Below are 19,379 nucleotides of genomic sequence, written 5' to 3' on the forward strand. Positions count from 1 at the left end.
TAAGAATCCAGTATACTGAACTAAGCACACAACATCAACAATGCTTATAATAAGAAAACAATAAAGATAAATACATAAAGCATACCACCAAATCGATCGATCAATAAATTCCATCTATTAGAAGCTATAGCGATGGTTATACCTACGATATATGTGGCACCGATCCTATGTCCCAGACAACTTGATAAATGAGTTACTGTACTCTTTTGTATAATACTAGATTTTTGTGGTACAGAAAACTACACATCAACCTTGGCTCATGAACATGTATATGAATGAAAAGCAAGAGAGGCTACAATAAGAACATACCAAAACAAACACAGCGATGCGCATTAAGTGATTAAATAAACTTTAGAGATCTCTCCCAAAAGTATATACTTTAACTTTGTCCTTTGCTATTTGTTTGTTCATCTTTTATTTGGTGGGTTTTGATATGACATCGACTTCATTTCTCAGTTCTCAATCCATTTTATTTTAACTAAAAATGGGTTAAAGTCTTGCTTGAACAAGTTTGGACAAACTTCAACCAAACTATGTATAGTGTTTTATTGTATTTATGGTTTAACGTGTTGTTGCTTTAAATTTGTTATTAGATCATAACCCGTGCTATACAGTACGGGCATTAATATTTTGAATAAATTAAATTGTATACTTTGTTATGTTTGCTATGTTTGTCAAAATTAATTGTTATATTTGTCAAACTTTAGTAAAATATATTCAAATATAATTAAATTTATTAAAACTTAATAAATTTAAAAGTTTTTTTTGTTTGGAGACGCACTATCTACATACAAAATACCCGTTTCTATTTTTTGAGTATTTTTAGGGCCTGAAACTTTTTATCCAAACTGACCTAAACCCAACTGGACGCGACCCGAACCGAATATTTAGAATTATTCTATTAGGTAGTAAATCATATACCCATTAATCCCAAACCCGAACGGGTTCTACCCGAACTCGAATGGATTACTCATATGCCCAGCCCTATTCTCTGATTTAATTATCTAAAAAATCCCAATAAAACATATGTTTTGGTGACTACTTTTTATTCAAAAAAATTTACATCCTCTTCTGCCAAAATCATTTCATAAGACATCCCAAAACCCTTGGAATAATGATTCCATGAATGAAGAATTCTTATCCCAAAACCCTTGGAATAATGATTTCATGAATGAAGAATCCTAATTTGAATATACCAGAGGTTTTGAAAGGTTTTAAGTTTTTGATAGGTGTGTATCTGAGAAGGTACATCCATCGTGATGGTAATCTGCTTATTTATAATTTTAACTTGCATTATACAGCAGGTAGTCTTATATTTTAGTTAAACTAAAAACTTTTATTGTAAAGTTGATTATAAATATATGATATTATTTTATTTGATTTTAAATGTATAGTAAACTGCGAGTTGTATATGTTTTGTTGATATTATTTATATTGTTTAGTGTTTAAAATGATATACTTGTATTTTGATTGTTAATTTTAGAGTTTCACATGTAGTATATCATCTTGTATTAATATTGATTTAAACCCGTCAATTATAGGATTTTTCAGCTTGTATTAAAAATTGAATCACATCATACACATTAAAAAATCTAATATGTTATTAATTATTATAGTATATAAGATTATAAATTTTAAAATAATATGTATGAAATTGAATATAAATATTCAAATTATGACACAATACTCAGTAAAGTTTTTTCTTAAATCTACTTTTGACCCGTTATAGTATTTTTCATGTATTGAACAATTTATATTTGTTTTTAAAAATTCAAATTGTGGCATATGCGAAAAAACTCTAATTATTTTTTTATAACGATGATATTATTTTTTCGCAAAAATAGAATCATATAAAGATGAGAGGTGAATTATAATAATTATTAAAAAATTAATATGATAATTTAGGTATCAAATCTAATTTGTTGATTATAATTGGTTACTTTTTTGGAAATTAATAATGTATTTCGTTTTTGAGTTAAATTTAATTAATTAAATTAGTATTTGATTTTTTAATTTTTAAAGAAATGAATTAATTTACTTTTTAAAATTTTATTTCTAATGGCATACCTATGTAATTACTTACAAAAAATAAGGTTACATTTTAAAAATTAATATGATAATTTAGATATCAAATCTAATTTGTTGATTTTAATTGGTTAGTTTTTTGGAAATTAATAATGTATTTCGTTTTTGAGTTAAATTTAATTAATTAAATTAGTATTTGACTATTTAATTTTTAAAGAAATGAATTAATTTACTCTTTAAAATTTAATTTCTAATGGCATACCTATATAATTATTTACAAAAAATAAGATTATATTTAAAATGTATTTCCGAAATAATATAGTAGGATAATAAAAATGGAGATGCAGTGAAGGGAATGTGTACGTTCCCAAGATACAAAAATAGTGGAGTCTTTATGGAGTTCCGTGCCACATCCTGTTTTTTTTTTCTCACGTGCCCTGAATCATATGTGTCATGATTTTGGTTTTTGGACGTAGTTGAAAATGCATCAAGCATCAAGACCACTAGCATGTGAAACGAGACGGTCCGGTCTAGAGCTGAGCACTGAGTCCAAAAAGACCGAGTGTCCGACCAATATGTAGTTTGAAATTGGTCCTGGTTTAAATGAGTTTCGACTAGGAATGAACCCGCTTAAAAAATTTGTAACACATGGATAAATAAAAAAGTTTTTGAAAAGTTGAGAACAAATTTTTTTTTTTACCTTTATACAGCTAGTAATCCGATAGGATTATATATAGAGTGATGAGAGATTTGTGATATTTTTACGATTGTTCAACTTAATAAAACTAACATATATATATATATATATATATATATATATATATATATATATATATATATATATTCACGTTTCCTTAAAACAATAGTAGTTTTTATGGGTTTATTAGGAACAGAATCAATTAGTTTATTTTTTACATCCGATTTAGGAAAGTAAATACACTAAATAGTTTTCAAAAAATAAAGATGACAAAAATATAAGGGCAGAAAATATTACCGCCGTAACATAATGCTTTTTGAATAAAGCTTCTCCTCTTGAGCACTCGAGAATCTTTATTCTCCGTTACTTTCTTATTTCTCAAGAATGCATTAGCGTCTTTGTCTGCACACAAAGCAAAAGCAGAGAGATAGGGATTGGTCTGTAATTCCCAAGACTCTATTTTCAGTACTATCGATTCTCCCGGCGATCTGGTGAGTGAGATAGAGATTCACGATGGGCTCAGACAGCACTTTGTCTCTCCCTTCTTCATCTCCTCCTTGTAACAATCGCTCCTCTGTTCCTCCAACTTTCACCACTCGGTCTGTCTTCTTTCTCTATCTCTCCCCCGAGTTCTGTATTAATCTCTGTTAAGCTTATCTGTATTCACTTGTTATTATGAATGTAATGGTTTGAGTTTTGTTTTTATGAAAATTACAGCATATTCTCTGATGTTGCGGGTGACATCATTGTTGTTGTCGATGGAGAATCATTTCTACTTCACAAGGTTAGTGCACACTTTTCTGGTTTGAGTTTTTTTTTTTTTTTCTTTACAGTTTTTAGATCAAACGCATCAGAGAATAATAATAAACATTGCAGTTTCCGTTAGTAGCTAGGAGTGGAAAGATGAGGAAGATGGTGAGAGATCTCAAGGACTCTTCTTCTATGATTGAGCTTAGAGATTTCCCTGGTGGACCTTCGACGTTTGAACTCACCATGAAATTTTGCTACGGCATTAATTTCGATATCACTGCCTTTAACGTGGTCTCTCTCCGTTGCGCTGCTGGTTATCTTGAGATGACTGAGGACTACAAAGAACAGAACTTGATCTTTCGAGCCGAGAATTACCTCGACCAGATCGTTTTTCGCAGTTTTCATGAATCTGTCCTAGTACTTTGCTCCTGCGAGACGCAAGAGATTGCTGAAACATATGAAATTCCTGACCGGTGCGTGGAGGCCATCGCCATGAATGCTTGCAGAAAGCAGTTAGTATCAGGTTTATCAGAGGAGCTCAAGGGGAGAGATTGTCTCGAGATGTGGACTGAAGAACTCTCTGCTCTCGGGATTGATTACTACGTCCAAGTTGTATCTGCGATGGCGAGGTTAAGCGTGCGGTCAGAGAGTATCGTCGCTTCTCTGGTGCATTACGCTAAAACATCATTAAAGGGTATCATCGATCGAAACTGCCAGGAACAGAGGAAAATCGTTGAAGCCATGGTTAACCTTTTGCCGAATGACGAAAAAGGATCTTACTCTTTATCAATTATTCCTCTCGGTTTCCTCTTTGGAATGCTCAAGGTCGGAACTATAATAGATATAGAGATCTCTTGCAGGCTCGAGCTTGAACGTAGAATCGGGCATCAGTTAGAGACCGCGTCTCTCGATGATCTGCTTATACCTTCTGTCCAAAACGAAGATTCAATGTACGATGTGGATACCGTCCACAGGATACTCACATTCTTTCTTGAGAGGATTGAAGAGGAAGATGATGAATGTGGTTACGATTCGGATTCCACTGGACAACACAGTTCGTTGCTGAAAGTGGGACGGATCATGGATGCTTACTTGGTTGAGATCGCACCGGATCCATACCTGAGTCTACACAAGTTTACGGCTATTATAGAGACACTACCCGAACACTCACGTATCGTTGACGATGGGATCTACAGAGCCATTGATATGTATCTCAAGGTAAACAAAAACACAATTGAACAAAGTCTTTTTATGTTTTGAAAACATCTGAAACTGATAATCAAATATGGAAATTAGGCTCATCCATTATTGACAGAAGAAGAACGCAAGAAGCTATGCAACTTCATTGACTGCAAGAAACTTTCACAAGAAGCAAGCAACCACGTGGCACAAAACGATCGGCTGCCTGTACAAATGGTGGTTAGAGTGCTTTACACAGAACAGTTGCGACTGAAGAAAGCTCTGTCGGGAGATTCAGAAGAAGGGTCGTGGGTTTTGCCTTCTGGAGTACAAAGCCGAGCGGTTTCGCCAAGAGACACGTATGCAGCGTTGAGGAGAGAAAACAGAGAGCTGAAGCTGGAAATATCAAGGATGAGAGTGAGAGTGAGCGAGTTAGAGAAAGAACATAATTTGATGAAACATGAGATGATGGAGAAATCCGGTAATAATGGTGGAACGTTCTTGACGTCACTGTCCAAAGGAATTGGAAGGATCGCGACATTCGGTGGAGAAACCCGGCAAAAGGTGAACCGGAAATCAAGGTCGGTGTCGGAGAGAAAATCAAGTAGAAGCGGTAGATAAAAACGTCACCGTTTATGTGGTTGCTATCTAAACGGAGACAAGTCATGTGTAACAGGATGAATAATGGGCCGGGAGGAGTGTGAAGTAGGCCCATTAAAAAACAAAGAAAGGTCTCGTTTTCAGCCTATAAAAACAAGGAAAACATGGGATTAAATGGGGTCCGGTCCGAGCCGTCTTTGTCCATATTTATCTTGATAAGAAAAGAAATATATAAAATAAAGTATTTTTTTAAGAAAGATATTAAGACAGTAAAAATGTTTATAAGTGTTGGTCGTTGTACACGGTTAAGTTGTTTTGTTAACTAGTGTAAAATTTGGTTTTCTGATAAGTTTCCGGAAATAGTACGTCACCTATAACTAGAAAATTATAAAAAGATTTGGTTAAATCTCACCTTCTAAAATTTACTAATATAGAAAGAGAAGACCACGTGGTGTCTAACTCATACACATACATAAACCAACTTGTTTATAGCATACTATAATATTACCAAGAAATTAGGAAACTACCTTCACTTCTCCGCCTCATAAATAAATAATTTACATCTAAAAAAAGAAAAGGAGTATGATTGATGAAAGATGAACATGCATCGTGATAACATTAGATGGTTACAATATCCTCACCAACTTGGAAGTGACACAAATTATACATTACTACTAGTTAGTACTAGTAGATCTGAATCTCTCTCTCTTTCTTCTTCTCTAATGCCGTAAATTGTAAGCTAACTCTTCCCACATAGTGCCTCGATTCTCGCTTTTGCTCTCTCTCTCTTTCCTCCGACAATGAATAGGAATCTCAGAGAATCTCTTGCCGGTGGGAGGAATATTCCGGCGATCTCTCAGTTTCGTAGAGGCAATAACAACAACAGCAACAACATCTCTCAAAATGGCTTCTCTAGAGATTCCGATGAGAATCTAGATCTTTTCTCTAAGATCCGTCGCTCATTTCCTTTGGCTTCCTCCGACGAATTACCCGACGGTTCGTTTCAGATTCACTTTTTTGCTTTTTGTGGAAATCGATTGCTTGTGCTTGCTTCGATGAATTATAATTTCTATATATATGTATTTATCTGGGGATCTTCGAATTTGCTGGTACGGAACACAGTTGTCAGATTCAGAGACGAAAACGATGTTCACTCTCTCAATTTTTCTGGCCTAATTTTTGTTCGAACTGTCTTCGTCTCCTAGATTCGATCTCTTTGCTTTTTCAATTACAGTGATTTGATGAGAGACTGCGTCATCTAAAAAAGTACTTTTGGGGACCAATGAAGAATTTTGCTGGATCTTGTTTTGCTTCATCACTTTGATCTCTTTCTTAATTTAGCACTAAATCTCTGCATCCTACGTTTTTCTTTTGTCTTCTTATAGTTTCTGCAAAACTCGGGAGACTCTCGGTCGGATCCAAAATAGCTCCCAAAGGCAAAGATGATCTCTTGTCTTCAGCTGAAGGAGGAAAAAATGATTATGATTGGTAACTTTCTGCTGAATCTCACTGATTTACTCTCTCTTTGCATGTCTTTGTGCTTCCAATCGAACAGTGGCTCATTTTCAAAGATTGCTATTTGTCTTTTGGCTACTCAGTAATTTAAAATGCTCATCTTTTGGTTTACCTGCACTTGGGAGTGTTGAATTTTCTGTTGTTTTTGCATTGGGAAGGATATAAATTATGTATAGGAAGTGACTCTTTTTCATCTCTTGGCTCATTTATGTTTTCTCTAGGCTTCTTACGCCTCCTGGAACACCTCTTGGAAACGACTCTCATTCATCTTTGGCAGCTCCAAAGATTGCATCTTCCGCTAGAGCCAGTTCTGCTTCAAAGGCTTCAAGGGTACTAACTGCTTTTCTTCTTTAAGTTTTCCCTCTTTTTTTCCAACATCTGGTTCTTGATGACAATCAAGAACTTCATAAGTTGCTGTTTTTGTTTCCATAACTTCCTAATGCATATAACTTCATTACCTTATTCATATATGAATGCTGTTTTTTTTTTCCTTTTGCAGCTTTCAGTTTCGCAGTCAGAGAGCGGTTACCATTCCTCCCGTCCAGCCAGAAGTAGCTCTGTGACTCGCCCATCCATTTCCACCTCGCAATACAGCTCATTTACTTCAGGCCGTTCACCATCTTCAATCCTAAACACTAGTTCAGCTTCAGTCTCATCCTACATCAGACCTTCATCCCCGAGTTCCCGTTCCTCATCTTCAGCTAGACCTTCCACTCCCACCCGTACTTCTTCCGCATCACGGTCCTCAACTCCATCGAGAATCCGTCCAGGGTCATCTAGTTCATCCATGGACAAGGCTAGACCGTCCCTGAGCTCAAGACCATCGACTCCAACTTCTAGACCACAACTCTCAGCAAGCTCTCCAAATATAATTGCTTCTAGACCAAATTCTCGTCCTTCAACCCCTACCCGTCGAAGCCCATCATCCACCTCATTGTCTGCAACATCAGGACCCACTATTTCAGGTGGACGTGCTGCATCAAATGGTCGTACTGGACCTTCATTGTCTAGGCCAAGCTCTCCTGGACCTAGAGTTAGAAACACCCCGCAACAGCCAATTGTGCTAGCAGACTTCCCTCTTGATACACCACCTAATCTGAGAACATCTCTCCCGGACAGACCAATATCAGCTGGCAGGTCCAGGCCAGTTGGTGGTAGCAGCATGGCTAAGGCAAGTCCAGAACCCAAAGGTCCCATCACAAGAAGGAATTCATCTCCTATTGTGACGAGAGGAAGACTCACTGAGACCCAAGGAAAAGGCCGTTTTGGTGGTAATGGGCAGCATCTCACAGATGCACCAGAGCCCCGAAGGATTTCAAACGTTTCTGACATAACTTCACGGAGAACCGTGAAGACCTCGACAACTGTCACGGACAATAACAACGGGCTTGGGAGGTCATTCTCAAAAAGTTCACTCGATATGGCCATTAGACACATGGTACATATGTCTCTTCTCACTAAATGCAAGTAGCTTTATACCATGCAATGAATATCTCAACATTTTTTATGGTGTGTGTAGGACATAAGAAATGGAAAGACTAATGGTTGCGCACTATCAACCACAACGCTATTCCCTCAGAGCATCAGACCAGCCTCATCCAAGATCCAGCCAATCCGTTCAGGGAATAATCATTCGGATTCTATCAGCAGCAATGGCACAGAGAACGGGAATGAAGCAAACGAGGGTAGAAGACTGATGGGGAAGTTGAGTGACATGGACATGTATGAGAGCTCAAGGTATGATGCATTGTTGCTGAAAGAGGACGTCAAAAACACAAACTGGTTACATAGCATCGATGACCGGTCGTCAGATCACGGACTCATGTTTGACAATGGAGGATTCGAGCTACTTCCAGAGCCATTTGCCCCACTATAACACACACACACACACACCCCACAAGTAAACACCTTTTTTTCTTTCTAAAATCACTTCTCTTTTTTTTTTTTTTTTTTTTTTAAATTTTATCTTACACAATTTGTTTGCTTGTCGATGGTGGAAAGATATAAGGCTCAAGTGGTTCTTGGTTCTTTGGTTATTGATTCTTGATTCATGGCTATTGAGTGAGGTTTGTAACTTTGTAGTTATAATATTTGAAGAGATGGTAACGTATAAGAGGGTACCTCATGTTCACTCTTGTTGGAAACGATCATGAACGAAAAAACAATTAGAATGTGAAAAGAGGAAAGAGAGGGTCACACGACTCACGCGCCTAACGTGAATCAATGACAGAGCTAAAGTTAATAATGGGTGACAACGAAGCACACAACCAACAACAGGCCAGTGTAGTTCTGATAAAAGAAAAAAATTAATTCCAGAAATTGACTTTCATTAATGTCATATTTGAGATTTAAGAAGTTTTAAATTTTTGTTATTTATTTTCTCTTTTATGTTACCCCAAAATAAATAAATACCCTCATTAATGTCACATACCAAACTCCTCCTCTTCAGGGGGTCCATATTTAAGAAAGATACCCTCTTACCCGAATTAAAAATATCAAATAAAGTAAGCTCAATTTGCAACATATAATAATTTGTTGAATATTCCCCACTCTTGTTGTTTTCCTTGCCCATTTTTTGATCTTGAAATACTTTTATCTTCTTATTGTTTAACGAATATCACAATCATCCATTTTCATTTATACATTGCATATTTTCAAAAAAGAAGCCATATATTTATTTAATCAACTGGTGACCCATTCAATAGAACATTACGATGCTTTTAAAAGAATAAGGAAATTAAATGTTGGGAATTCAGTAAATGCCGTTTATTAAAAGCTCTTATGTATAAATTCATTTAGAATAAAAACAAAGAGAAATTAACAAAAGGACAAATATTTAATTGAGCTTAGCAATAAAAAAAAAATCTAAAAAATTCGGAAGAGAGTCAAAGGGGGACTTAAAGCCAAAGAGAGCAAAGCAAATCGGAGTACAGAGAAGAAGAAGAGAGATTGGAATCTGAAACTGTAACATCGAGATTTACGTTTCTCCGTCGGCGTCACGCCGAAGCTTCCATACTCCAGAAACCCCAAAACGCTTATTTCTCAAAAATCTCCACTCTCTCTCTTCTGAATCTTCAATCACTTGGGGTTGTGTCACTGAATCTGCATCAATGGCGATTCCAGATTCCTCACTCTTTTCTGCTTTTGACTTTAGCTCTAGCTTCTTCTTCACGAAATGCCGTTGTTGTTAAAAAGTGATTTCTCCACTATCCCATTTCCTTTGGCATTTATTCTCCACTCTCTCTCACTTGTCTTCTTCTTCTTCTACGATCAGCTCACCAATGTCCTGAACCATTCTCCTCTGAATCAACCTCTAAGGTCTCTCTCACTTTCGATCTCTGTTTTCCCTCTTGTTTTGGGGTTTATTAGCTTCGTTGTTTATTCCTTTAAAAGATTTCTTCTTTCTCAATTTCAATTACTCCGTTTAGCTTAGCTGGAGAAACCCTAGTTTGTAGATTGCAGATCTGGGTTAATCAAGTATCTGTGCACACATTTATGTCTAAAATTAGTTACTTTCGTAATTGGATTTGTTTTTTTTGTGAAGATTTATTATTTGAAGTCAAACAGATTTCAGCTGATTGAATCAATGTGTGCATATAGCTTCCATAATTTCATATTTTGATTTGAGAATCGAGTAATGTTGCTTTGGACTTTATCATCAGCATTCCCACTTTGGTTTGAGAAATTACGCTATTGTATCTTTGTCATTATTAAGGAAGCTTTTCGTTGTGTTGATGATCTTTTTACTCATGATACCTGTGATGTGTAGGTGTCATTCTTGGCTACTTTATCCATAGATACATTTCTCATATTGAGTTTAGCTTTTATGTGGCTATAAATCATTACATGATGTGTTTTGTGTTCTCTTGCAGTTGCTGTTGAATGAGAAAGCTTTGATGTGAGCGAGCCTGAGAGTGTAACAAAGGACTGATGATGAAGATTATTGCGGCGTTTCTCTTCCTCTTGGTCACGACTTTTGTTTCCCGTTGTTTGTCTGCAGACATAGAATCGGACAAGCAAGCACTGCTTGAGTTTGCATCTCTTGTTCCTCACAGTCGCAAACTCAACTGGAACTCCACTATTCCAATCTGTGCCTCTTGGACTGGTATCACCTGCTCCAAGAACAACGCCCGTGTAACCGCACTCCGTTTGCCTGGATCTGGACTTTATGGACCTTTACCAGAGAAAACATTTGAGAAGCTTGATGCCCTCAGGATCATTAGCCTTAGATCCAACCACCTTCAAGGGAACATTCCATCTGTCATTCTTTCACTTCCTTTTATCCGATCACTATACTTTCATGAAAACAACTTTTCTGGTACTATCCCTCCCGTCCTTTCTCATCGCCTCGTTAATCTTGATCTCTCCGCCAACTCGCTCTCGGGAAACATTCCCACGAGTCTACAAAACCTTACCCAGCTCACTGATCTCAGCCTGCAAAACAATTCTCTTAGTGGTCCAATTCCTAACCTCCCTCCTCGCCTTAAATACTTGAATTTGAGCTTCAATAACCTTAACGGGTCAGTTCCATCTTCTGTCAAGTCCTTCCCAGCATCCTCATTTCAAGGTAATAGCCTTCTATGCGGTGCTCCTCTGACTCCATGCCCAGAAAACACCACTGCACCATCTCCTTCACCGACAACACCAACAGAAGGTCCTGGTACAACCAATATAGGTCGTGGTACCGCCAAAAAAGTTCTCTCCACTGGTGCTATTGTGGGCATTGCAGTTGGAGGTTCGGTTCTGTTGTTTATCATTCTTGCCATCATAACCCTTTGCTGTGCCAAGAAAAGAGATGGCGGGCAAGATAGCACCGCAGTGCCAAAAGCTAAACCCGGGAGGAGTGACAACAAGGCTGAGGAGTTTGGGAGTGGGGTGCAAGAGGCGGAGAAGAACAAGCTGGTCTTCTTTGAAGGAAGTTCATATAACTTTGATCTTGAGGACTTGCTCAGAGCCTCGGCTGAAGTTTTAGGGAAAGGAAGCTATGGCACAACGTATAAGGCCATCTTAGAGGAAGGAACCACGGTGGTGGTGAAGAGACTGAAAGAAGTAGCAGCTGGGAAACGGGAGTTCGAGCAGCAGATGGAAGCCGTGGGAAGGATCAGTCCACACGTGAATGTAGCTCCTCTCCGTGCCTATTACTTTTCAAAAGACGAGAAGCTACTCGTGTATGATTACTACCAAGGGGGCAATTTCTCCATGCTGCTTCATGGTAATATGATGTTTTACATGTTACTCAAGGTTATAAAAAGTGGCTTTAAAGTAACACTTTAGATGAATTCTATGCAGGAAACAATGAGGGAGGAAGAGCAGCGTTGGACTGGGAAACAAGGTTAAGGATCTGTTTGGAAGCTGCGAGGGGAATTTCTCACATCCATTCTGCATCTGGTGCTAAACTCCTCCATGGAAACATCAAATCACCAAATGTCCTCTTAACCCAAGAACTTCATGTCTGTGTCTCTGATTTCGGTATAGCTCCATTGATGAGCCATCACACCTTGATCCCATCAAGAAGCTTAGGTTACAGAGCACCCGAGGCCATAGAAACACGGAAACATACCCAGAAGTCCGACGTATACAGCTTTGGTGTACTGTTGCTAGAAATGCTGACTGGGAAAGCAGCAGGGAAGACTACTGGGCATGAAGAAGTGGTGGATCTGCCAAAGTGGGTGCAATCAGTGGTGAGAGAGGAGTGGACTGGAGAAGTGTTTGACGTAGAGCTGATCAAGCAGCAACACAACGTAGAGGAAGAAATGGTGCAGATGTTGCAGATAGCAATGGCATGTGTGTCTAAGCATCCAGATTCTAGGCCTTCAATGGAGGAAGTGGTTAACATGATGGAGGAGATTCGACCTTCAGGGTCCGGTCCTGGTTCTGGTAACAGAGCCTCCTCGCCGGAGATGATCAGAAGCTCTGATAGCCCGGTTTAGATTGGTTTTAAATTCTCTTTCTCTCATTCTCAAATCATTATTTATTTTTGCTTTTCCTTCTTCTTCTTCTTCATAAACCGTTTATTTTAGTTCTCTATGTCTGACTGCATAATTTATTCCAATCAATATCTGGAATTGTAGTGTAATTGAAACCCTCACCATGAATGGTTGTAGTTCTTAGATTGGTTATAAGTGTGCGACTAGTTTTGAATTTTCATTTGTTGTTGTATGATTCGTTTAAATTAAATCACAAGAGTCTTTGGGTGTTTGAAAATCTAACTGAAATAGTGATACAATTATATGTGAAATTTATCGTCTCAAAAAGATAAACTACATGAGTAAATAAATAAAAATAAAATCATTGCTCTGTATTTTTTGACTGCATGAGTCCTAATTGGTGAAATAAAAAAACTTTTGGCACGAGAATTAATAAATATATAGAAAAGGTGAAATAGGTGAGGCGGTACTTGCTGATAGAATCAGAAGCTTCGAGACTGACTTGTTTTAGATTCTCTGACTATAAAGAAAGGCAAAGTAACAAGTTTCGTTTTCTCCTTTGCACTCCATTTTTATTCTCGATTCTCTTCTCTCCCGATAAAGAAGCTCTCGCTTTGTGTTGTCCGTCCTTCTTCCAGGTCTAATTCCACCATTTCTCTTTGGTTAAACCCTAATTTCTTTCTCTCCCGAATCGTCCTCTGTTTTTGTTTTGCGCGATTAGTTTCCACCGCTTAATAATAGGGTTTCCGATCACTTACGTTTTGTGTTGTTTTGTTCGGTCTCTGGTTCTTCCACTGTGATCTGTTTTGTTCTTAAGTTGATTGTCTTAAGTTATATCCTCTGTTCAATAATATTCTGGTCTTGTTGGGGGTTTCCACAGGTTTTCTCGTCTCTGACGCATGGCTTCTAAGAGGATCTTGAAGGAGCTCAAGGATCTGCAGAAGGATCCTCCTTCAAACTGCAGCGCTGGTAATCTCCCTTTTCTAATCTGATTTTAACCAATTACTTACCTGGCACTAATGACTCTGAATTAGGTTCCTTACTCTCTCACTAGATTGATGTAGGTTAGGGTATCAAGTATCATACTTTATTTCCTCAATCCATGTTATGCTTCTGATTTTTTTTTTGGTAAAAGCTTTGGTTTGCTAGACTCTTTGATTAACGCTGATCTCATGGATTTTGTTGTCTGTTATGCACTTCATATTTACCCTTTCCTGTCCTGTATTTGACAAGTATCCAGAACTCTGCATGGTTTTGAGTTTATGTCAAAGTGTCTCCTTTTGTAGCTCCTGCTAATATGTCTTTATTGATGTAATTTTGTTGTCACGTTGTTTTAGGTCCGGTGGCTGAGGACATGTTCCATTGGCAAGCCACTATCATGGGACCTCCTGAAAGTCCGTATGCCGGAGGAGTGTTTTTGGTTTCTATTCATTTCCCTCCGGATTATCCTTTCAAGCCACCAAAGGTAATGTGTTGTGTTATGAGACTCTTTATGATTCATCGGTTTTTATCATTGATCTTATGATGTGAATCCATCGATCTTGCAGGTGTCTTTTAAGACTAAGGTGTACCATCCAAACATCAATAGCAATGGAAGTATTTGCCTTGATATTTTGAAAGAGCAATGGAGCCCTGCTCTTACTATCTCTAAGGTTCGAGTTTGTGTATCTCTACTCCTACCATTTTAACACAAATTATGTTACTATCTTAGCCAATTTTGTGTGTTAACGCGAGCGATATTGATGCTGTGGAAATTAGGTTCTGTTGTCGATTTGCTCGCTGTTGACTGACCCAAACCCAGATGATCCTCTTGTGCCGGAGATAGCTCACATGTACAAGACAGATAGATCCAAGTACGAGTCAACTGCGAGAAGCTGGACACAAAAGTACGCAATGGGTTGATGATATAAGACAAAGCAAAGGATATGTTATTGCGCATCGGAATAAAATAATAACTTAAAAAAAATGCACTTGTTTGGTTTATCAAACGTTAGCAAGTATCGAACAACTTAGCTGCTCTTACTCCTCTTCTGTTCTGATCACTATAAACTAGTATTAATTTCGATTGTTGGGTCTACTTTTATTCTCTTGTTTCCCTCTCCTCACTTGGTTGCAGGAAACTGCAATTCTAATCGCCCCAAACGCAATGTTTGGACTGTTTTGGTACACTCTTGACATAAGGGGTTCCAATCTACACATGGATCAACCACAACCAAAACCAAACCAACTATGAGCCTTCCATAGTTAGGATTATACATTGCTCCCAAATACAAAACTCGTTCCTAATCTTCTATTAACTTATACCAAAGTTGGTATATTTATGATTAAATTATTGATTTTCTTAATTTTTTTAATATATTTCAAAAGTGTACATGGTTCTAATAAAACACTTAAGAAATTTTCCATATTGTTTACAATAGCTGTTTTAGGAAATATCATATCTATAGACCAAACCAAGAATATCTTTAGACCAAACCAAGAATAGGTGTTTTAGAAAATAAACATATCTTTGGTTGCAATTTTCCAATATCATCCGCCATGGGTCCCTACTAATAGGTCAGGCGGTACTTGCCGACAGAATCAGAAGCCTCGAGACTGACTTGTATTCTCCGACTATAAAAAAGAAGTAGAGGGTTTTAGGCTTTTCACGAATCTCTTCTCTCTTTTGTAGTGGCCTTGAAAAAAAGATTCAATCTCCTGTTGTGGTATGTTTCTTTTGATCCATCTTTCCTTTATGTTTTCTGTTTCAACTACTTCTTAGGGTTTATCATCACTTACGTTACGTATGTATTGTTTTATTCGTCTTCCTCTATGATATGTTATGTTCTTAGTTGAATTCCTTAATACTCATTGTGTGTTGCTTATCTCGTCCGCAGGTTTTCGAGTCTAAAAGCATGGCTTCTAAGAGGATTTCAAGGGAACTGAGGGATATGCAGAGACATCCTCCAGCAAACTGTAGCGCAGGTAATCTCCCTTTTCTTGGCTGATTTTGACTGATAGATTCACACTAAAAACACTTTTAGGGTTTGATATATGTCACACTTTTATTTCATCAATCCACATTATATGTTTCTGAGTTTTTTTTGGTAACGCTATGATTTGTTAGACTCTCTTTGGTTCTGTTATATATATGTACTCTGCATGAACCTTTTTTTTTTTTTTTTTTGTATTCGAGAAAACTCGTTAAACCTTTGCCTGGTACGATTAAGAATATCCAGAGGTTTAGCTTGCTTTTATTTCAAGTGTCTCCTTTTGTACTTCTTATTTATTCTGCCAATTTGTCTCTGTTCTATAAGAAGTATCACTTGATCATGCAGGTTTTATTGTCTTTTTCGATGAATAAATGGGTCTGATTGCAACGTCTTTCTTATAGGTCCTGTGGCTGAGGAGGACATATTCCATTGGCAAGCAACTATCATGGGACCGCATGACAGTCCGTATTCCGGAGGCGTATTTACGGTTTCTATTGATTTCTCTTCGGATTATCCTTTCAAGCCACCAAAGGTGTTGTGTTTTTTCAACACTAATTTAATCATCTGATGTGTAATGAAAATCTATGATCATCAGGCTTATTAGCGAGTGTACGATTTTGCAGGTGAATTTCAAGACTAAGGTGTACCACCCAAACATCGACAGCAAAGGAAGCATTTGCCTTGACATATTGAAAGAGCAATGGAGTCCTGCTCCTACCACATCCAAGGTTTGAGTTTTGTCTCTCTACTACTATTTTTTACCAAAGTCATGTTCTGTAAAAAAAAAACTAGTATATTGGTGAACTTTGTGCGAGTGATATTGATGGTGTGGAATTATATAGGTTTTGTTGTCGATTTGCTCGCTGCTGACTGACCCGAACCCAAATGATCCTCTTGTGCCGGAGATAGCTCATCTCTACAAGGTAGATAAATCAAAATACGAGTCAACTGCACAAAAATGGACACAGAAGTACGCGATGGGATGATAAGACAAAGGTGGTCTAGACAAGGAAAGGATGTCTTACTTGGCAATGGAAATAGAAAACTGAAGAAAAAACATTTACCTTTTCTGTTTTTTGGTTAGTTTTAGCAATGGCTGCTATGATGTGACGATCATAATCGAAAGACTTTTTTAGCTGCTCTTTTTTACTTGTCTTCAGTGCTCTGATCATATTCTTATTTTTCCAATTCCATTTTAATTGGAAACTGCTATTGCAACAACCTCGTAAATTTTTTTCTTTTTTAAACTATAGAATCGTTTTAAGTCTTTACCTAAATCAATAATCTTTAATCCTCTTTAGTATTTTTTTTTTGAGCATCAACTAAACACTATGGCAAAGTCTTCAACCGTATATAATAAAGTCAATTCTTTAATAAACAATGGTACTGCAGAATTTGAGTTGCCGACAGAAAAAAAAAAGTACCGCAAATCTAAAGAATCTGTTGAAAGTACGGTTAATAATAAACAAAACAGATTTTTTATTATTTACACGAATTGATAGCTAATAAAGAGTGAGAAAAAAAACAAAAAAAAAGTGGAATGGACAGAGAGGAGGAGGGTAGAGTGGTAAATTTAGTAAGAAGGGGAAATTGGGTCTGACGCGGTCATAATGGGAGGGAGCTTCTTCTCCAATCAACGATTCTTCTAATTTGGTCTCTTCCCTCAAACACGACGACGGCGTTTTCTTTCATTTCTTCTCTCGACAATCCCTAACATCACCAGAAGAACACAAACACAATTCTTTTTAGGTACAACACAAATTCTCTTCTTCCTTCTTCGCTCTAAAATTTTCAACACATATTTTTTATGATGCTTTTAAGCGTCTGATCGTATCCGATCTCTCTTAAAGGTCCGTTTTTGCCTTTTCAGATTCTCTTAATCCGTTTCTTCTTCTCAATTTTCGTTTGTTCGTTATTAATCCTTTTCGCAATTCGATTAGCTGAAAGTTTCCCCCTTTTTTCTCCAGGGAATTGCAAAAAAAAAATCGATTTTCTATTTTCAGGCAAATTCGAATTTCCAGGACATTCAAATGGGTAGCTGCGTCTCTAAGGTATTGAAAGAAACGAAACCCTTTTGTTTGGTTTTTGGTTTTTGTCGGATTCTGTATTTGTTGGTTATGCGATGATAATGTAAAAAAATCCCTTCTTGTTTTGCTACATAGGGTAAAGGAGACGATGATTCCGTCCATAACGTCGAGTTTTCCGGTGGCAATGTTCATCTGATTACAACAAAAGAGAGTTGGGATGACAAATTAGCTGAAGCTGATCGTGATGGCAAAATCGTAATTTTTCCCTTTTTGATATTTCTCTTCTCTCATGTAGTGTTGTGTTTGTTTCTCAATCTCATGCTAATATCTTCTCTTCTCTTGAAACAGGTGGTTGCAAACTTCAGTGCGACATGGTGTGGTCCGTGTAAAATTGTGGCACCATTTTTCATCGAGCTCTCAGAGAAACATTCTTCTCTTATGTTCCTTCTTGTAGATGTTGATGAACTCAGCGTAAGTAACTCATACTCTGTATACCCATACATAGTTTCCCTTGTCTCTCTTTCAAAATCTTAAAATATGTTTGTGTGACTTTGTGCAGGATTTTAGCTCATCATGGGACATTAAGGCGACACCAACCTTCTTCTTCCTAAAGAATGGACAACAAATAGGCAAGCTTGTTGGAGCAAACAAACCGGAGCTACAGAAGAAGGTTACTTCTATCATTGATTCTGTGCCTGAAAGTCCTCAACGGCCTTGACTCTTGACTCTCGCAGCCTTGTGTTCTGAGGTCTGTTCTTGTGTCTTCTTCTTGACGGTGATCAATTGTTGTAATATGCAAAAAAAAAGGTGTGAAAGGTCACCAAAAACACTTGAGTTAGATCATCCTGTTTGATATAATAATATGCATCTTTTTCATTCAAATTACTCATTATATTATTGAATCCTCGCAATCTAAGTGTGCAAAGCAATAAGGCTCTCTCTAATTTCATTTCTTCTTTATTATCATTCTTTCACTAATGAGGAAACAATCATCCAATGCCTTTGTTTCTTGATGACATTTTGAATTTCGTTGCCACCATTGATTTCTCCTTTGTATACTTTCACAAATCTCTCAAGCAGAGATCGGGGTGAGGAGCCTGAAGTGGCCTTATGGCTAGGGATAGGGCTTGGACCGTTCCTAAACCAGATAGAACCTTAACATTACCATGACTTGATGCTAAAATATAGACCAAAAGTAAAACATACATTTGCCATCGTTAAGTTAGTCTTCTTGTTATAGTTAGTTTTTTATTATTCTGTAATTAGTCTGAGTGGATGCTAAAATATTACAAATAATTCTTCTTCAAAACAAAACCGCGAGTGAGTGTATCGATCCTAACATCTAGAGAGAGCTTTCGGCAATGGATAAGCTGCCAAGAAGAAATGATATTTAGGTAAGTTTGGCGTTTATTCAAGTCTTCACAATTAAAGATTCAGAAGAACCACTTTGACTTTGACTATGACTTGAACTTTACTCAGAGTGAAACTCGAATAATAAAACGAATGGGTCAACGGTCAATATTAGCTGCTCTGGTTCAATAATTTACAATTTGTTCTCAATCAAAACAATTCCTTCACAATATAAGGTTTTAAAAATTCGATTATATTTTATTATATAAAATAAGGTTTTAAAAATTATTAGCTCACAAAATTATAACACGTGGTAAATCTTAAGATAAGATATTTA

At 37.1% G+C, this 19,379-nt stretch overlaps 6 protein-coding genes across 13 annotated transcripts; all 6 read left to right on the plus strand.

Annotated features, from left to right (window-relative positions):
* The first annotated feature begins 3,079 nt into the window (after positions 1–3,079).
* AT3G08660 (Phototropic-responsive NPH3 family protein) lies at positions 3,080–5,574 on the plus strand. Of its 3 annotated transcripts, NM_111700.2 has the most exons (4): positions 3,080–3,321; positions 3,440–3,506; positions 3,599–4,690; positions 4,769–5,574. In NM_111700.2, exons 1-4 carry the CDS (start codon positions 3,236–3,238, stop codon positions 5,270–5,272), a joined length of 1,749 nt encoding a protein of 582 aa, NP_187478.1. In that variant the 5' UTR covers positions 3,080–3,235; the 3' UTR covers positions 5,273–5,574. The 3 variants fall into 3 exon arrangements, with proteins under 3 accessions (NP_187478.1, NP_001327872.1, NP_001327873.1); NM_001337762.1 differs by having other exon boundaries at positions 3,599–5,574; NM_001337763.1 differs by lacking the exons at positions 3,080–3,321; positions 3,440–3,506 and having other exon boundaries at positions 3,573–4,690; positions 4,769–5,545.
* A 194-nt stretch (positions 5,575–5,768) lies between these two features.
* On the plus strand, positions 5,769–9,162 carry AT3G08670 (serine/arginine repetitive matrix-like protein). The gene is made up of 5 exons (NM_111701.4): positions 5,769–6,247; positions 6,637–6,739; positions 6,988–7,096; positions 7,266–8,204; positions 8,286–9,162. Exons 1-5 carry the CDS (start codon positions 6,052–6,054, stop codon positions 8,640–8,642), a joined length of 1,704 nt encoding a protein of 567 aa, NP_187479.1. The 5' UTR covers positions 5,769–6,051; the 3' UTR covers positions 8,643–9,162.
* A 375-nt stretch (positions 9,163–9,537) lies between these two features.
* Positions 9,538–13,041, plus strand: AT3G08680 (Leucine-rich repeat protein kinase family protein). Of its 2 annotated transcripts, NM_111702.2 has the most exons (4): positions 9,698–9,960; positions 10,041–10,084; positions 10,639–11,978; positions 12,056–12,944. In NM_111702.2, the coding sequence occupies exons 3-4, from the start codon at positions 10,697–10,699 to the stop codon at positions 12,694–12,696; spliced, it is 1,923 nt and encodes a 640-aa protein (NP_187480.1). In that variant the 5' UTR covers positions 9,698–9,960; positions 10,041–10,084; positions 10,639–10,696; the 3' UTR covers positions 12,697–12,944. The 2 variants fall into 2 exon arrangements, with proteins under 2 accessions (NP_974257.1, NP_187480.1); NM_202528.3 differs by having other exon boundaries at positions 9,538–10,084; positions 12,056–13,041.
* A 76-nt stretch (positions 13,042–13,117) lies between these two features.
* UBC11 (ubiquitin-conjugating enzyme 11) lies at positions 13,118–15,025 on the plus strand. 2 transcript variants are annotated; one of them, NM_111703.4, is made up of 5 exons: positions 13,118–13,331; positions 13,574–13,662; positions 14,031–14,158; positions 14,241–14,345; positions 14,452–15,025. In NM_111703.4, the coding sequence occupies exons 2-5, from the start codon at positions 13,593–13,595 to the stop codon at positions 14,593–14,595; spliced, it is 447 nt and encodes a 148-aa protein (NP_566331.1). In that variant the 5' UTR covers positions 13,118–13,331; positions 13,574–13,592; the 3' UTR covers positions 14,596–15,025. The 2 variants fall into 2 exon arrangements, with proteins under 2 accessions (NP_566331.1, NP_001189841.1); NM_001202912.1 differs by having other exon boundaries at positions 13,162–13,471; positions 14,452–14,794.
* Positions 15,026–15,249: 224 nt separating this feature from the next.
* On the plus strand, positions 15,250–16,881 carry UBC12 (ubiquitin-conjugating enzyme 12). 2 transcript variants are annotated; one of them, NM_001337764.1, is made up of 5 exons: positions 15,250–15,398; positions 15,570–15,657; positions 16,067–16,197; positions 16,289–16,393; positions 16,508–16,881. In NM_001337764.1, the coding sequence occupies exons 2-5, from the start codon at positions 15,588–15,590 to the stop codon at positions 16,649–16,651; spliced, it is 450 nt and encodes a 149-aa protein (NP_001319500.1). In that variant the 5' UTR covers positions 15,250–15,398; positions 15,570–15,587; the 3' UTR covers positions 16,652–16,881. The 2 variants fall into 2 exon arrangements, with proteins under 2 accessions (NP_001319500.1, NP_566332.1); NM_111704.2 differs by lacking the exon at positions 15,250–15,398 and having other exon boundaries at positions 15,543–15,657; positions 16,508–16,796.
* A 302-nt stretch (positions 16,882–17,183) lies between these two features.
* On the plus strand, positions 17,184–18,710 carry TH9 (thioredoxin H-type 9). 3 transcript variants are annotated; one of them, NM_111705.4, is made up of 5 exons: positions 17,184–17,515; positions 17,633–17,716; positions 17,828–17,947; positions 18,041–18,163; positions 18,252–18,710. In NM_111705.4, the coding sequence occupies exons 2-5, from the start codon at positions 17,696–17,698 to the stop codon at positions 18,408–18,410; spliced, it is 423 nt and encodes a 140-aa protein (NP_187483.1). In that variant the 5' UTR covers positions 17,184–17,515; positions 17,633–17,695; the 3' UTR covers positions 18,411–18,710. The 3 variants fall into 3 exon arrangements, with proteins under 3 accessions (NP_187483.1, NP_001078124.1, NP_001325992.1); NM_001084655.2 differs by having other exon boundaries at positions 17,184–17,414; NM_001337765.1 differs by having other exon boundaries at positions 17,223–17,716; positions 18,252–18,603.
* The last annotated feature ends 669 nt before the right edge of the window (positions 18,711–19,379 follow it).

Source organism: Arabidopsis thaliana, chromosome 3 (genome assembly GCF_000001735.4).
Source record: "Arabidopsis thaliana chromosome 3, partial sequence".
Lineage (NCBI taxonomy): Eukaryota > Viridiplantae > Streptophyta > Magnoliopsida > Brassicales > Brassicaceae > Arabidopsis > Arabidopsis thaliana.

Coding starts and splice junctions, on each gene's coding strand:
- TH9 (NM_111705.4), top strand. CDS start 17,696: ATGGGTAGCTGCGTCTCTAAG. Junction 17,717..17,827: donor TGGGTAGCTGCGTCTCTAAG/GTATTGAAAGAA, acceptor TTTGCTACATAG/GGTAAAGGAGACGATGATTC. Junction 17,948..18,040: donor CTGATCGTGATGGCAAAATC/GTAATTTTTCCC, acceptor CTCTTGAAACAG/GTGGTTGCAAACTTCAGTGC.
- UBC12 (NM_001337764.1), top strand. CDS start 15,588: ATGGCTTCTAAGAGGATTTCAAGGGAACTGAGGGATATGCAGAGACAT. Junction 15,658..16,066: donor TCCAGCAAACTGTAGCGCAG/GTAATCTCCCTT, acceptor TCTTTCTTATAG/GTCCTGTGGCTGAGGAGGAC. Junction 16,394..16,507: donor CTGCTCCTACCACATCCAAG/GTTTGAGTTTTG, acceptor GGAATTATATAG/GTTTTGTTGTCGATTTGCTC.
- AT3G08670 (NM_111701.4), top strand. CDS start 6,052: ATGAATAGGAATCTCAGAGAATCTCTTGCCGGTGGGAGGAATATTCCG. Junction 6,248..6,636: donor CTCCGACGAATTACCCGACG/GTTCGTTTCAGA, acceptor GTCTTCTTATAG/TTTCTGCAAAACTCGGGAGA. Junction 7,097..7,265: donor CTGCTTCAAAGGCTTCAAGG/GTACTAACTGCT, acceptor TTCCTTTTGCAG/CTTTCAGTTTCGCAGTCAGA.
- AT3G08680 (NM_202528.3), top strand. CDS start 10,697: ATGATGAAGATTATTGCGGCGTTTCTCTTCCTCTTGGTCACGACTTTT. Junction 11,979..12,055: donor TTTCTCCATGCTGCTTCATG/GTAATATGATGT, acceptor AATTCTATGCAG/GAAACAATGAGGGAGGAAGA.
- UBC11 (NM_111703.4), top strand. CDS start 13,593: ATGGCTTCTAAGAGGATCTTGAAGGAGCTCAAGGATCTGCAGAAGGAT. Junction 13,663..14,030: donor TCCTTCAAACTGCAGCGCTG/GTAATCTCCCTT, acceptor ACGTTGTTTTAG/GTCCGGTGGCTGAGGACATG. Junction 14,159..14,240: donor ATCCTTTCAAGCCACCAAAG/GTAATGTGTTGT, acceptor TCGATCTTGCAG/GTGTCTTTTAAGACTAAGGT.
- AT3G08660 (NM_111700.2), top strand. CDS start 3,236: ATGGGCTCAGACAGCACTTTGTCTCTCCCTTCTTCATCTCCTCCTTGT. Junction 3,322..3,439: donor CCTCCAACTTTCACCACTCG/GTCTGTCTTCTT, acceptor TGAAAATTACAG/CATATTCTCTGATGTTGCGG. Junction 3,507..3,598: donor AATCATTTCTACTTCACAAG/GTTAGTGCACAC, acceptor TAAACATTGCAG/TTTCCGTTAGTAGCTAGGAG.